Source organism: Dendrobates tinctorius, unplaced genomic scaffold (assembly GCF_039654945.1).
Source record: "Dendrobates tinctorius isolate UK_male_01 unplaced genomic scaffold, ASM3965494v1 ptg000028l, whole genome shotgun sequence".
NCBI lineage: Eukaryota > Metazoa > Chordata > Amphibia > Anura > Dendrobatidae > Dendrobates > Dendrobates tinctorius.
In genome coordinates this window covers 59,207,107-59,224,770 of record NW_027361696.1, presented here as the reverse complement: position 1 = coordinate 59,224,770, position 17,664 = coordinate 59,207,107, and the positions used below count along the sequence as shown (strand labels likewise).

The 17,664-nt window shown below is 44.2% G+C and overlaps 1 protein-coding gene across 1 annotated transcript in view; it reads right to left on the bottom strand.

Moving 5' to 3' along the window:
• Positions 1 to 17,664, bottom strand: part of CBLC (Cbl proto-oncogene C) — a 77,484-nt gene that overhangs the window by 15,324 nt on the left and 44,496 nt on the right. The window contains exons 2-4 of the mRNA XM_073570803.1: positions 16,939 to 17,085; positions 13,695 to 13,851; positions 13,273 to 13,394 (exon numbers count right to left, since the gene is read on the bottom strand). Coding sequence (XP_073426904.1) covers positions 13,273 to 13,394; positions 13,695 to 13,851; positions 16,939 to 17,085 — 426 coding nt within the window. The remainder of the gene's footprint in view (positions 1 to 13,272; positions 13,395 to 13,694; positions 13,852 to 16,938; positions 17,086 to 17,664) is intronic.

The window sequence follows — 17,664 nt, the reverse complement described above, 5'->3', positions numbered from 1 at the left end:
GTGGTTCGCACTTTCAGACGGGCACTGTGGCTGGCACTGTTAATGGGGAGCTGTGGGTAGCACTGTCAGACGGGCACTATGGCTGGCACTGTTTGTGCTAGCCACAGCTTCCCAATATCAGACAGGCACTATGGCTGGCACTGTTATTGAAGAGCTGTGATTAGCACTATCAGATGGGCACTATGGCTTGCACTGTTATTGGGGAGCTGTGGCTAGCACTATCAGATGGGCACTATGGCTAACACTTTTATTGGGGAGCTGTGGCTAGCTCTATAAGACAGGCACTATGGCTGGCACTGTTATTGGGGAGCTGTGGCTAGCACTATCAGATGGGCACTATGGCTGACACTGTTATTGAGGAGCTGTGGTTAGCACTATCAGATGGGCACTATAGCTGGTACTGTTATTGGGGATCAGTGGCTAGCACTATCAGACGGACACTGTGGCTGGCACTGTTATTGGAAAGCTGTAGCTAGCACTATCAGATAGGCACTATGGCTGGCACTGTTATTGAGGAGCTGTGGTTAGCACTATCAGACGGGCACTATGGCTGGCACTGTCATTGGGGAGCTGTGTCTAGCACTATCAGACGGGCACTATGGCTGGCACTGTCATTGGGGAGCTGTGGGTAGCCCTATCAGACAGGCACTATGGCTGGCACTGTTATTGGAAAGCTGTAGCTAGAACTATCAGATGGTAACTATGGCTGACACTGTTATTGAGGAGCTGTGGTTCGCACTATCAGATGGGCACTATGGCTGACAGTTATTGGGGAGCTGTGGCTAGTACTATCAGACGGGCACTATGGCTGGCACTGTTATTGTAGAGCTGTGGTTAGCACTATCATATGGGCACAGTGGCTCACACATTTATTGGGGAGCTGTGGTTCGCACCATCAGACGGGCACTATGGCTGGAACTGTTAGGCCTCTTTCACACTTCCGTTTTTTTTACAATCAGTCACAATCCGCCAGGTTTTGAAAAAAACGGATCCTCAATTTTCTTTTGAGGATCCGTTTTTTTCCCCATTGACTTGCATTAATGGTGGATTGTGACGGATTGCTGTCCGTTGTATCCGTTTTTTTGTGAGGATCCGCCAAAAGTTGCTGTCCGTCACCATCCTCAAAGATTTCAAAACGGAGCTTGCAACGTTTTTTCTGTGGCGGATCCTCCAGACACTGATTTAACCCAAAATTCTTACTGGGTGCTGGACAAAATTCTCTCTCTCTCTCTCTCTCTCTCTCTCTCTCTCTCTCTCTTTTGAACTGATGCTAAAAAACTGAAGTGTGAAAGAGGCCTTAATGGGGAGCTGTGGGTAGCACTATCAGACAGGCACTATGGCTGGCACTGTTAATGGAAAGCTGTAGCTAGAACTATCAGATGGTAACTATGGCTGGCACTGTTATTGAGGAGCTGTGGTTAGCACTATCAGATGGGCACTATGGCTGGTACTGTTATTGGAGAGCAGTGGCTAGCACTATCAGACGGGTGCTATGGCTGGCACTGTTATTGGGGAGCTGTAGCTAGCACTATCAGACGGGCACTAAGGCTGGCACTGTTATTGGGGAGCTGTAGCTAGCACTATCAGATAGGCACTATGGCTGGCACTGTTATTGGGGAGCTGTGGCTAGCACTATCAGATGAGCAGTATGGCTGGCACTGTTATTGGGGAGCTGTGGCTAGCACTATCAGATGAGCAGTATGGCTGGCACTGTTATTGGGGAGCTGTGGCTAGCACTATCAGATGAGCAGCATGGCTGGCACTGTTATTGAAAAGCTGTAGCTAGCACTATCAGACGGGCACTATGGCTGGCACTGATATTGGGGAGCTGAGGCTAGCACTATCAGATGGGCACTATGGCTGCCACTGTTTTTGGAAAGCTGTAGCTAGCACTATCAGACAAGCACTATGGCTGGCACTGTTATTGAGGAGCTGTGGTTAGCACTATCAGTTGGGCACTCTGCCTGACAGTTATTGGGGAGCTGTGGTTAGCCCTATCAGATGGGCACTATGGCTAACACTGTTATTGGGGAGCTGTGGCTAGCACTATCAGATGGGCACTATGGCTGGCACTGTTATTGGGGAGCTGTGGTTAGCACTATCAGATGGGCACTATGGCTAACACTGTTATTGGGGAGCAGTGGCTAGCACTATCAGATGGGCACTATGGCTGGCACTGTTGTTGAGGAGCTGTGGTTAGCACTATCAGATCGGCACTATGGCTGGCACTGATATTGGGGAGCTGAGGCTAGCACTATCAGACGGGCACTATGGCTGCCACTGTTTTTGGAAAGCTGTAGCTAGCACTATCAGACAGGCACTATGACTGGCACTTTTATTGAAGAGCTGTGGTTAGCACTATCAGATGGGCACTATGGCTGACAGTTATTGGGGAGCTGTGGCTAGTACTATCAGACGGGCACTATGGCTGCCACTGTTTTTGGAAAGCTGTAGCTAGCACTATCAGACAGGCACTATGGCTGGCACTGTTTTTGAAGAGCTGTGGTTAGCACTATCAGATGGGCACTGTGACTGGCACTGTTATTGGAAAGCTTTAGCTAGCACTATCAGACGAGCACTATGGCTGGCACTGTTATTGAGGAGCTGTGGTTAGCACTATCAGTTGGGCACTCTGCCTGACAGTTATTGGGGAGCTGTGGTTAGCCCTATCAGATGGGCACTATGGCTGGCACTGTTATTGGGGAGCTGTGGCTAGCACTATCAGATGGGCACTGTGACTGGCACTGTTATTGGAAAGCTTTAGCTAGCACTATCAGACGAGCACTATGGCTGGCACTGTTATTGAGGAGCTGTGGTTAGCACTATCAGTTGGGCACTCTGCCTGATAGTTATTGGGGAGCTGTGGTTAGCCCTATCAGATGGGCACTATGGCTGGCACTGTTAGTGCTAGCTACAGCTTTCCAATATCAGATGGGCACTATGGCTGACACTTTTATTGGGGAGCTGTGGTTAGCACTATCAGATGGGCACTATGGCTAACACTGTTATTGGGGAGCTGTGGCTAGCAATATCAGATGGGCACTATGGCTGGCACTGTTATTGGGGAGCTGTGGTTAGCACTATCAGATGGGCACTATGGCTAACACTGTTATTGGGGAGCAGTGGCTAGCACTATCAGACGGGCACTATGGCTGGCACTGTTGTTAAGGAGCTGTGGTTAGCACTATCAGATCGGCACTATGGCTGGCACTGATATTGGGGAGCTGAGGCTAGCACTATCAGATGGGCACTATGGCTGCCACTGTTTTTGGAAAGCTGTAGCTAGCACTATCAGACAGGCACTATGACTGGCACTTTTATTGAAGAGCTGTGGTTAGCACTATGAGATGGGCACTATGGCTGACAGTTATTGGGGAGCTGTGGCTAGTACTATCAGATGGGCACTGTGGCTGACACATTTATTGGGGAGCTGTGGTTCACACTTTCAGACGGGCACTGTGGCTGGCACTGTTATTGGGGAGCTTTGGATAGCACTATCAGACGGACACTATGGCTGGCACTGTTATTGGAAAGCTGTAGCTAGCACTATCAGACGGTAACTATGGCTGACACTGTTATTGAAGAGCTGTGGTTAGCACTGTCAGATGGGCACTATAGCTGGTACTGTTATTGGGGAGCAGTGGCTAGCACTATCAGACGGGCACTATAGCTGACACTGTTATTGGGGAGCTGTAGCTAGCACTATCAGATGGGCACTATGGTTGACACTGTTATTGGGGAGCTGTAGCTAGCACTATCAGATAGGCACTATGGCTGGCACTGTTATTGGGGAGCTGTGGCTAGGACTATCAGATGGGCACTATGGCTAACACTGTTATTGGGGAGCAGTGGCTAGCACTATCAGACGGGCACTTTGGCTGGCACTGTTATTGAAAAGCTGTAGCTAGCACTATCAGACGGGTACTATGGCTGGCACTGTTGTTGAGGAGCTGATCGGCACTATGGCTGGCACTGATATTGGGGAGCTGAGGCTAGCACTATCAGACGGGCACTATGGCTGCCACTGTTTTTGGAAAGCTGCAGCTAGCGCTATCAGACAGGCACTATGGCTGGCACTGTTATTGAAGAGCTGTGGTTAGCACTATCAGATGGGCACTATGGCTGACACAGTTATTGGGGAGCTGTGGTTAGCACTTTCAGATGGGCACTATGGCTGGCACTGTTATTGTGGAGCAGTGGCTAGCTCTATCAGATCGGCATTATGGCTGGCACTATTATTGGAAAGCTGTAGTTAGCACTATCAGACGGGCACTATGGCTGACACTGTTATTGGGAAGCTGTGGCTAGCACTATCAGATGGGCACTATGGCTGGCACTGTTATTGGAAAGCTGTAGCTAGCACTGTCAGAAAGGCACTATGGCTGGCACTGTTATTGAAGAGCTGTAGCTAGCGCTATCAGATAGGCACTATGGCTGGTACTGTTATTGGGGAGCTGTGGCTAACACTATCAAATGGGCACTATGGCTGACACTTTTATTGGGGAGCTGTGGCTAGCACTATAAGACGGGCACTATGGCTGGCACTGTTATTGGGGAGCTGTAGTTAGCACTATGAGATGGGCATTATGGCTGGCACTGTTATTGGGGAGCTGTGGCTAGGACTATCAGATGGGCACTATCACTGGCACTGTTATTGGAGAGCTTTGTTCAGCACTTTTAGATGGGCACTATGGCTGACACTTTTATTTGGGAGCTGTGGCTAGCACTATAGGACAGACACTGTGGCTGGCACTGTAATTGGGGAGCTGTGGTTAGCACTATGAGATGGGCACTATGGCTGGCACTGTTATTGGGGAGCTGTGGCTATCACTATCAGACAGGCACTATGGCTTACACTGTTAATAAGGAGCTGTGGCTAGCACTTTCAGATAGGCCCTATGGCTGACACTGTTTTTGGGGAGCTGTGGTTAGCACTATCAGATGGGCTCTATGGCTGACACTGTTATTGGGGAGCTGTGGCTAGCACTATAAGACAGGCACTATGGCTGACAGTGTTATTGGGGAGCTGTGGTTAGCACTATCAGATGGGCACAATGGCTGCCACTTTTATTGGGGAGCTCTGAGTAGCACTATGAGATGGGCACTATGGCTGGCACTGTTATTGGGGAGCTGTGGCTATCACTATCAGATGGGCACTATGGCTGACACTTATTGGGGAGCTGTGGCTAGCACTATCTGATGGGCACTATGTCTGTCACTGTTATTGGGGATCAGTGGCTAGCACTGTCAGATGGGCAGTATGTCTGACACTGATATTGGAGAGCTGTAGTTAGCACTATCAGATGGGCACTATGGCTGACATTGTTATTGGGGAGCTGTGGCTAGCACTATCAGATGGATACTATGGCTGGCACTGTTATTGGGGAGCTGTGGTTAGCACTATCAGATGGGCACTATGGCTGGCACTGTTATTGGGGAGCTGTGGGTAGCACTATGAGATGGGCACTATGGCTGGCACTGTTATTGGGGAGCTGTGGCTAGCACTATCAGACGGGCACTATATCTGGCACTGTTATTGGGGAGCTGTGGCTAGCACTATCAGACGGGCACTATGTCTGGCACTGTTATTGGGGAGCTGTGGTTAGCACTATCAGATGGGCACTATGGCTGGCACTGTTATTGGGGAGCTGTGGGTAGCACTATGAGATGGGCACTATGGCTGGCACTGTTATTGGGGAGCTGTGGCTAGCACTATCAGACGGGCACTATGGCTGGCACTGTTATTGGGGAGCTGTGGCTAGCACTATCAGATGGATACTATGGCTGGCACTGTTATTGGGGAGCTGTGGTTAGCACTATCAGATGGGCACTATGGCTGGCACTGTTATTGGGGAGCTGTGGGTAGCACTATGAGATGGGCACTATGGCTGGCACTGTTATTGGGGAGCTGTGGCTAGCACTATCAGACGGGCACTATATCTGGCACTGTTATTGGGGAGCTGTGGCTAGCACTATCAGACGGGCACTATGTCTGGCACTGTTATTGGGGAGCTGTGGTTAGCACTATCAGATGGGCACTATGGCTGGCACTGTTATTGGGGAGCTGTGGGTAGCACTATGAGATGGGCACTATGGCTGGCACTGTTATTGGGGAGCTGTGGCTAGCACTATCAGACAGGCACTATGGCTGACACTGTTAATGAGGAGCTGCAGATCTGAGTTACTAAGTATGATGTCTGTTATGAAAATCTACAACTTCATCTTACATTCTGCAATTGACAGTTTACAACTTTTGCAATTCCAAGTGTAAAATCCTCAGTAGATTCACTCTCAAACATCCTATCTCCTGTGGATTTATCCTTAGTCTTGACTCACATCTCTTTAGGAGTATATGCAACAGCCCTGGTATGGGGCCATTCCGTTTACTGTTATCCACCCCCACGCAGCATCCACAGCCAATTGAATAACCACAGACAACTGGTCTCGGGGATAACTGCTGCTTTACTTCAGCAGAACGGGAAATATAACATGAAGTAATGGTTTACAGTTCACGTGGGGAAACCACGACCAATACAGTTCCGGATTGGATTCTGACACAGAATTGAGGTTCTGGAGCTATAAGAACCTGTATTAGTTAGGAGCAGCACTTGCAGGTAATTATAAGAGAGTTCAAAGTCTCTTGGTGGCATAAAGGCAGAAGAGGGAATATATGGCAATATGTACAGACCTGAAATCCCGTATTCATTTCCTCAGCTGGTCACGGTACGTGCAAAAATATACTTGAAGTAAATAACGGATAATTTGCGGTGAGGCGGGGGACCCTCAATTTCCTCAACACGCAGAGCAATAGGTTCATCTGGACACATTTAGTGCGACCTAATGCTGGAGAAACACGCCTTACACTGGACAGCGGGGATCCAGGGTTAAAATAAAGGTTAAAAGTCTCCAGCCATCTTGGCTGTAGAAGTCAGGGGAAGATCCAAGGCATTAGGCCTGGCTGTAAGTCTTGAGTTGAAGAGAAGGATGAACCTCCAGGCTTGGAGCCTGGAGGGGGTCAGGAGACCCCTCACATGAGGTCTGCTCTGGGTCACATCTTGAACCAGACTCCTCAGGGAACCTTCCAGAACCCTGTCTTGTCTCCACTGATACTGGAGGTAGCTTCCCCCATTGAGCCTTGGTGACGGGGTCACCGACCAATAGATAACTCTCAATTCTTGTGTCAGACTTCACATTGTGAGATTAATATATAAATCATGAATATATGAGATTAGTGAGTAATGGATTCAGTTAAACGTAGGGATGGGCGAATCCTGAAATACTCGGAATCGCTAGACTCTAACGGGTCCGACTCGGAAACTCGCTATTCATTTCAAGTCTAGCGAGTCCAATGTTAATGAATGGGGATGCGAGTATTGCAGCGATTCCTGTGCTGCCATTTTTTTTACTCTTTACTCTCGCAAGTGGCCCCTAGCTTAGCGATTTAGAATTCATCCCTAAAGCACAGAAAATCGTTTCTACATCACGCTAGAAGCTAAACAGGAAGTCGCCTGTGCTAACCGATTTACTGCACAGGCTGATCTGATATTCTGCACACACAGGCAGATCTGATCTGCACACACAGGGCGATCTGATCTGCACACACAGGGCGATCTGATCTGCACACACAGGCCCACCAAAGATGTGTAGCAGACGTGATACAGAGAGGCTGATCGGCCTGGTTGAAGAGTGGCCCCAGCTGTGGCAGCCCACCCACCCTGGCTATGGTGATGAAAGACAGCGAAATATGGCTTGGAGGTCCATCGCCAGAAGTATGTTCCCGTCATTTGATCACGCTGGAGAAGATGGGCAGGCAAACATGGGTAAGAGTTATGTGATGTCATTTCTTCTATTTTCTTTTACTGTACCCTTTTTTGGATTAGGAGAGAGTGAGATTTCTTGTGTCACCATTGGCGTCTGTGACGCACTGAAACCGTGGTACCCAGCACCGGGCCGGGGTCTACTTCACTGGGGGATGTGATGTGACCCGTGCTGTAGTCTCAGGGGATGCACAGTGCAACAAAGGGGATAACTACAGGGGACTGTAATAGGAGGACAATCAAGGCTAGTGATGCGTATTGGCACAGCAGGAAGGTAACGTGCGTGCTATTAGCTGGTAGCAGAGAAACCCTGCACTCTCCCCGAAAAAATTGTTTAGTGCGCAAAGGCAGTCACCTAGGTGGACTGTGGTGCTGTCTGCGTCACGGCTCTGGGGTGAAGTGCGTGCTGTAACTTAGCAGAGAAGCGACGCACTCTCCCTGAAAAAATTGTTTAGTGCACACAAGCAGGCAGCGTGCGTGCTATTAGCTGGTGGGATAGATAGCAGCAACGCACTGGTCTGCCACAGAAACAATAACGCTGCAGGGGTAAATATGACCCCAATAATATCTGGTGGAAAAAAAAAAGAAAATTTGCTCAGCTATGCTTCTGATTTCAGCTCTGATGGAAGCTGAGTGAGTAAGCTAAGCTCTGAGGATGGTGCTGTATGCACTGTAAGGCTGCTCCTGCCTTTCTCCCTGCCTACAGTCCTCTACAGTACTCCTCCGTCCTGGTAGTTCTGAAAAGAACTTTTGTGTTATATGTGAGGAATCTTGAGGTCCTACACTGACTAACAGTCCCTAGATCTGCTCTATGTCTCCAACTCGCCCTGCACTAGCTCAGATCGTCACAGGAATGTGCCCAAAATGGCGGGGGCAGGGTTTATATACAGCCTTGCCTGTGATACATGACATAGGCATCACGATGGACAGCAGCCAATCATAGTAGTGCTCTTCACAGTTTTCTCACCTAACAAACTAGGCTGTCTCTGAAAATTAACATATTCTGTATTCTGCGAGTCCCGAATACAGTATATAGGAGTCCTAGACTCGCTAAGACTCGCTGCTGACAGCGGGACACAAAATCGCTAAGAAACTAGGATTGCTTGTATTAAACTCTGAAAAAACTAGGATTGCCATTGATTTGCATTGGACTCGTTACTGTGCGAGTAATCGCTTGGAAACTCGCAGAGTACCGACTCCTGCGAGTCCCCTACTACTCGCAGAGTAACGAGTCCTAACGAGTAGATTCGCCCATCCCTAGTTAAACGACATAACAGTAAAAGGATAACTTAGGGGTGAGTTGAGGTGCACCAAAGCTACTCACGGTCCAGGGTTACTTAAAGGGACATACCCAGTCTGGACCGGGTCACTACATATACATCATAGTTATTCTCTTATATATATGCATATACATAATCCTTTACTGCGTACATTGAGGGACTTGGTGCATCAGTATAATGTATGGAATGCCACATTCCCATCTTGGAGAATGGGGAATTGTGAATTATGGAGGCAATGATGTTACACATTGCCTCATTCTGCTAAATGCAAAGAGAAGGTAAACTATTAATCAGGAAATAAGAAATATAACGGTGTAAAGTCCGCGGGGTCAGGAACTGTATTGTGGGATTTTGCATCTTTTATTGCACAGAGATTGTGTTAGTTCGGCATCAACAGCAAGTTATTCATATTAACATGACAGCACAAGGCAGCAGTCAGCTTTCCATTTACGTCCTGAATTAAAGGGCTTGTACAGGATTAGAAAAATATTGCTGCTTTATTACCACGTCCATTACAGATGAACAAAGCGGTTTGCAGGACTTGCATGCATTTTTGGTTAAACATAATTTTTTTAATTAGGTTTCAATATAAAAGTTTATCCGTTTCTCTTCTATAGCCTCTATGTATCATTGTACATAGCAGGCTGCAGAATGAGTTACCAGTGAATCCATCACCAATCTCCTCTGACTTTAGAATCTGTAACACTAACTTCTAATCGGAACTTTCTTCTCAGCTGATTTATCATTACATTAAACATTTAGGGTGAAAGTTGATTTGGTCATAAATCAGCATCAAAGACTTGATATTAGGGCTCATTCACATGTCCGATTTTTCCACATATGAGAAAAACGGATTGATCATCAGACTTTCACCAGAGTGTGATCTGAGTGTCATCCATTTTTATCATATGTGGAAAAATAGCAAAAAAAAGTGTTTCCACCTTCTCTGTTCTGCAAGTCCCTGAAAATCGGACCTCATCCAGATGTAATTCGAGCTGTGTTAAATTTTGTCACAAACCCATTGACTTGCAGTGATGATTCAGTCAAACCCTTAGACCAAATCGGACATGTCTCTAATATTTTCCGTGGATCACTCGGTGCGGGGACACTTGGTTAGCACCCAAGCATGCTCAGATAATGCCTTATCCGAGCATGTTCCCTCAGCACTACTGGTAACTTATTTTTCATCTACTATGTACTGTGATAACTAATGGCTGTATAAACTAAATTATGCAACATTTTTAATAAATGATTTTAGCTGGAAATATAGGCATTTTAAGTGAAAAAATAAATACTTAGAAGGTGTCAATAGCCTCATTTCAATACTACGTCATAGCCATTGGGAGCCACAAAAGCCTCACCCAGGGAGGCGAATATCATGTGGTTTGTTTAGCCACAGTTGTTTGTTTTTTGAGTATCAGCAAAATACTCTCAATGACATTAATGAGTGGTGAGATACAATTGTTCCTCTATCCTCATGAAACGTGATGTGTAATGTGGTCACTGCGGCATAACGTGTGTGGTCTTGAAAATCAACTGATCAAACAGAGTATATCACCTAGTTGTCTGTCTGGGACGATTTTAAAAAACCTAATTTACTACTCGTCTCACTGCAATTGTCTTCTCTAAATGCTGGAAATTAAGACATTGCGTATTTGGAACAAATTTTTCCTACAACGGATCCGCAACGTAGTCTACAGCAAAATTTGCATGTAGAGTTTTCAGAAACACACCCAACTTCTATGGAGCAGGTTCTCCTCCGGAGATGCATGTTAATATATTCAGAGGAACACTCATATTTCACTATTATGTTAGACTTCCCGACATGTTTCGCCATGATTGGCTTCATCAGAGGTAAAAAGGCTTCACTTTACCCCTGATGATGCCAGTCATGGCGAAACATGTTAGGGAGGCTAGCATTTAGATTTTAATAGAAGAGTCTGTTCCTATGATGATCTCAACATCCATTTCATTGCAGTCTGCCCCTAGTTATACTCACTCTTTCTTGGAAAAATAAAACCTTTTATGATCCTTGAAAACTCTTTTAAGGCGTTATTTTACAGTTTTTGTTTCACTCCAACAATGCAAAGGTTGCAGGGACAGCTCCAGGTTTTCTTGGGCCCCGGGAGAAAGAGTCTCACTGGGCCCCTTTAACACATATCAATACATGATGCATAAATAACAAATATAAGCATACTACAATGCCAAAGATTTCACTCACTTCTTACATTATTTGAGTGATATCTATTGCAAATTCTACAATCGCTCCTAAATGAACAAATCCTTGCAGAGCACAGCACACAGTGATTGCAGACTTTTCATTATAGACCAGAAAATATAACCTTACATACAGTATGATGGGCCTCATATACAGTGAAGGAAATAAGTATTTGATCCCTTGCTGATTTTGTAAGTTTGCCCACTGACAAAGACATGAACAGTCTATAATTTTAAGGATAGGTTAATTTTAACATTGAGAGATAAAATATCAAAAATAATATCCAGAAAATCACATTGTCTAAATTATATAAATTTATTTGCATTTTGCAGTGAGAAATAAGTATTTGATCCCTCTGGCAAACAAAACTTAATACTTGGTGGCAAAACACTTGCTGGCAAGCACAGCAGTCAGTCGTTTGTTGTAGTTGATGATGACATTTGCGTACATGTCGGGAGGAATTTTGGTCCACTACTCTTTGAAGAACATCTCTAAATCATTAAGATTTTGAGGCTGTCGCTTGGCAACTCAGAGCTTCAACTCCCTCCATAAGTTTTCTATGGGATTAAGGTCTGGAGACTGGCTAGGAAACTCCATGACCTTAATGTGCTTCTTTTTGAGCCATTCATTTATTGTCTTGCTGGAAGACTCAGCCATGACCAATTTATAATGTCCTTTCAGAGGCATGGAGGTTGTCACTCAGGATTCTACAGTACATGGCTCCATCCATTCTCCCATTGACGCGGTGACGTAGTCCTGTGCCTTAGCAGAGAAACCCCCCAAAACATAATGTTTCCTCCTCCATGCTTGACAGTAGGGACAGTGATCATTGGGTCATAGGCAGCATTTCTCTTCCTCCAAACAAGGCGAGTTAATGCCAAAGAGCTCAATTTTGGTCTCATCTAACCACAGCACCTTCTCCCAATCACACACAGAATCATCCAGGTGTTCATTGGAAAGCTTCAAATTGGCCTGCACATGTGCCTTCTTGAGCAGGAGGACCTTAGGGATGCTGCAGAATTTTAAACCTTTACGGCGTAATGGGTTACCAAAGGTTTTCTTGGTGACTGTGGTCCCAGCTGCCTTGAGATCATTGAAAAGTTCCCCTCATGTAGTTTTAGGCTGATCTCTCACATTCCTCATGAACAAGGATACCCCACGAGGTGAGATTTTGCATAGTGCCCCAGATCGATGTCGATTGACAGTCATAGTGTATTTCTTCCATTTTCTTACTATTGTTGTCTCTTATCACCTAGCATCTTACTTATGGTTTTGTAGCCCATTCCAGCATTGTACAGGTCTATGATCTTGTCCCTGACATCCTTATAAAGCTCTTTTGGTCTTGCCCATGTTGTAGAGGTTAGAATCTGACTGATTAATTGAGTCTGAGGACAGGAGTCTTTTATAAAGGTGACTATGTAAGACAGCGGTCTTTAATGCAAGTAATGAGTTGATTAGGAGCGTCTAACTGGTCTGTAGGAGCCAGAACTCTTAATGGTTGGTAGGGGATCAAATACTTATTTCTCACTGCAAAATGCAAATAAACTTATATAATTTATACAATATGATTTTCTGGATTCTATTTTTGATATTCTATCTCTCAATGTTAAAATTATCCTACCCTTAAAATTATAAACTGTTCATGTCTTTGTCAGTGGGTGAACTTACGAACTCAGCAAAGGATCAAATAATTATTTCCTTCACTGTATTTGTCCATACAGTATATTTGGCACCACATAGTCCTCCATACAGTATTATGGGAACTACATAGTGCTCCATACAGTATTATATGCACCACATAGTCCTCTATACATTATTATGGGAACTACATAGTGCTCCATACAGTATTATATGCACCACATAGTCCTCCATACAGTATGATGGGCTCCACATTGTCCTCCATACAGCATAATAGGCCCCACATAATGCTCTTTACAGTATAATGGTGCTGCCTCACCTGCCAGGTTTGTGGATATGACTTTTTAGAAGATCCTTGACTTCATCATAAGTTAGGAACGCCATGTACCCAGGATGTGTGACAGCCAGCAACATCCAATTCTGGAGTAAAGTTTCCCATGGCTAGGGGGACAATAATAAAAGGCATTTTTGGGAAGCATGCAGAGCCAACAAAACCACAGATCAGAAAAGATACAATAGAAAATAGATTCCAATTATTATTGAAAAGCTTTTTAATATTTTGTAAAAAGCTCACATTTATTTCCAAAACAGTGCCGCCCTCATCTATGGGCTATGTGTGATATTGCACTTCGGCATGCAATAAAATTGGGATGGTTTGCATTACTGGCCCATGGACTAGGGTGGATCTGTTTCTCTAAAAAGAAGACTACTTCCAGTTATTTTCTTCAAGGTGTAATTTACCTGAAATAGACGAGAGAAGATGTCAAACTCAAAAACTGAAATGTAATCACTACATGTAAGATCCATCGTAGTGCGAAGGGCGGACTCCAGTGGTCCCTCTCCGATGGGATGTACAGCATGAAGTGCGTCCCTGAATTCCTCCCATCTCACAAAACACCTGGAAAATATATACATTGTAAGTAGATCATTTTAAACAAAATATTGTGTAACCAATCCAATGCTTGATCATGAACCACTAATTTCACCATTTTTAGGCCTTGCTACTACTTACAGAAATGTTATACTTGTCTGTTTTTTTCCCATATACTTCTATAGGGAGCTTGAAAAAACATATGTAAAATCCTAATTGTGTTTTTGAAGGGAAGAAGGTCTTCAGAAATGAGCTATTGTTTAAAACTGGCTTTTGTGTTAATTGTATTTTTGAAAAATATTGGCAATGTTTTTTTTCTATATCACAATGTTTAAAAAAAAATAAAAAAAATTTAGCAAATCTTCCACTGGCCACTGGGTTTTTTTTCCTGTTGTTTCGGTAAATATACATGTACATTAGCAGCAATGACCCAATCTTGTGTATTGAAGCATCTAATGTGTGTGTGCAAAGGTCATTGTGAAAGGAGGGGGGAGCAGTCTGGGCTATGACATTGCATTTTGTGATTGTTAGGGCCCCGTCACACATAGCGATCTCGCTAGCGAGATCGCTGCTGAGTCACAAGTTTTGTGACACAACAGCTATTTCACCAGCGAGATCGATGTGTGTGACAGCGATCAGTGACCGCCCCCCCTGCTGGTATCGCTGATCTCTCTTGGAAAGCCCTGGACATTTCTTTGATCGCTGGTCTCCCGCTGGACCTCACGCATCGCTGCGTGTGACAGGCGGGAGACCAGCGATCAGCTGGTTACTAAGGTAAATGCAGTGTTTCTAAGCACCGTGCGGTGCTTAGAAACCCTCTGTGTACCTTAGTTACCAGCGCGCTGATGAAGGGAGCTGGTAACTAAGGTACACATCGGGTTTCTAAGTGACGCACGTCCCTTAGAAACCCGATGTGTACCTTAGTTACCAGCTCCCTGCATCAGCACGCTGGTAACTAAAGTACACAGTGACGTCAGGCGCTCGGAGTCGCTGGTGCTGATCGCTGGTGAAGCGATCACATAGAGACTCACCAGCGATCCTGACATGTTGATATCGTTGTCGGGATCGCTGGTGAGTCGCTATGTGTGACGGTACCCTTGGATCCTGTGTTATCAGCTGTTTACATAGATGTCACTTGTCACTGTAATCATGCCTCTGAGGATAAGGAATAGATAGTAAATTCTTCTTAAAAAGACAGGAGTCTAGAACAGCCAGTGGCCAATGTGAAAATTGCAAGATAACTATTTTTTTTTTTAAAATAGTTATCTTGAAATTTGCAAGATAACTTGCAAAAGATAAAAAAATCTTGTGAAATTCAAAATTGCCAAGCTTAATTAATTTTTCCCAAAAAATTTGATGTACAGCAAATCAGTTTGCCACAAATCTCAATACTGCAATGCCTGCAATTTCCCTGAAAAGATGTAAGATCTCCTAGAACCATATTCAACCCTGTTCAAGCTGTTTAGAAACAAACACAACATTTAAAATGTCAAATTGACATCATCATAAAAAAGGATGATAAACTGGTAGTAACCAACAGCCCATTAATTAACATAATGCACTGAAAAACTTTTCATGTTTTTTATGATTTAAAAAAATGGTCCAAAAGTTATTCCTCTTAGTTATCTGTAATCAGACAGATCTGTGCAGAATGCTGACTCAAACTGATGATGTCGCTGTCAGAGGTAACATCATGGCATGAGTTTAGTAGTACCTCTTGCTTGTGCTAGTGATAGTAATGGTGCTTCTGCTGTTGCTAGCGGCTCCACATTCTTTGCCAAAGTCTGTTTTTTCTTTTACATTACCCGTTCCATTGCAGTTGCCACTTTTTCTCTTACCAAAAATTTTGTATAAAACCATAATTAACATTTGACAACCTTTTAAACCCCAATTATTCAACCATTGCCAAAAAGGACATATTAAGAAATGCTCAGAAGCTGGGTTCATGTATAGAAAGCAAAATGTGGCACAAGGTTGAAGTTTAGGTGTGGCATGCATGGTCGTCGAATTGGACTAGTGAAACAGGTGTGCAAAAATAGAGCAACATACTTGCTTTCAAACTGTTTTATGCATTTTTTCAACAAATTTCAACACCGTTCTCAAACTATATAATAAGAAATGCTAGGTAAGTACTAAAAAGCAATATTCAGTAAAAAAAAACTGTGGCACCAACATTTTATGGGGTAGACAGTCATATTTAAATGTCTTGATTTTGGGGAATTTCCTTTTGTATATTTTAAAAAACAATTATTCCTCCTTTCCCACTTCACAAAAAAGTATTGTACAAGATATGGAAAAACTCCGTATAGTCACTGGTGCCAAAAATGTACACCATCTGACACTGATTTTAGATTTTTTGAAAAAAATATTGTGCTGCCTTGCTTCTGCTTTCTAGTGCATTACAATTTAAGAAAAAATAAGTTACTGCAAATCAAGTCTAGTAGGATAGATGCCAGCTATCACTGACCAATGACACTGAGTCTAGCACTGCTGCTGGAACCTCTGCTGTCTCCTTTATCAATTGATAATCTGCATTATTTACAGACTACTGCACTCATCATCTTCACTGCTGCAGCTGTACAAGACATTACTGTTTGAAATATGCATCCAATGCTTTAGGACGTTATCTTCCTACTTCTGTTGTTGAGCTGTAAGATTTGACATCCTCTCACTATTCTAAAATCACACTAAAATGGCTGCTGCATGCCCTGCTTCTGCTTTTATACAGGCTATGATATTCCCTCCTGATTGGCTTTGCTATACCATGTGATGTGATAACTACAAGACATTATAGGAAATCTTATTCATTCCTTCCTGTGGTCTTGTGAGTCTTTTCTGGCTGACACCTTGTTACACATTACAGATAATTGTATCAATCATTTTTTGGTCAATTCGCACAAATGAATCTACAAATTGTTCAAATCCATGGGGACCTGCAAATTTCATAAAATTTGACATTAATTTGATTCACATTGAATCGATTCGCTCATCTCTAGTGATATGTGTTGTTTATGGGTCAACCCCCTTTATTGTCAAAAGGTGCTGAAACCTTTTTGCATAATTGGCTGATCTAATAAGATAACAAGTTTAAAAAGTTTCACATAGCAAGGTTACCTTGTCCCAAATGTTTGTCCCCAAAATTTAGATGCCTCAAGTTTTGTAATCCGATACGAATTTCCTTGAAAGCGGCCTCCGGGGAACAAAGCTCGAAGCTCACACAGAATGTGACTAAAGATTAGTGACAACTTAGTGAGGTTCCTTCTGTAAGAAAAAAAAACATTGCATCATGAATTAAAGAGTAGAGTGGGACAGCAAAAGAAACAAATGGCCACATCATAGAGGTATCAGAGAATGAAGAGAAATGGGTTAAATCTGCTCTGCCGATGAATAGAGTCAGGGATTCAGAAATGTGGCTTTGGCTGGGATCTCACATGTGAGAAGCTCGGACGAGTCACGCATCTTAATACCCGGCACTGCTGCCGGCACTCCAGAGCGAAGCATGCGGCTGCATGTATTTCTATGCAGCCGCATGGTCCGCTCCACAGTGCCGGCGGCAGTGCCGGGTATTAAGATGCGTGACTCGTCCGAGCTTCTCACATGTGTCATCCCGACCTCATTTGCAAAAACTTTTCGCAGTGGCATGCTTCATCAGGAGAAAACACTGTGGGTTGTCCTGATGAAGCAATGTGGCACTTCAAAACGCATTGACAAAAAAACTGCATTCCTTGATTTCTGACTCCTTTTCGATCGCAGTTTAACCCATTTCACTCCATTCTCTGATGTTTTCCAAGTCGTGAGTTTGCAGCAACCTTGAGTCTTTTTACTAATTGTGAGCACACA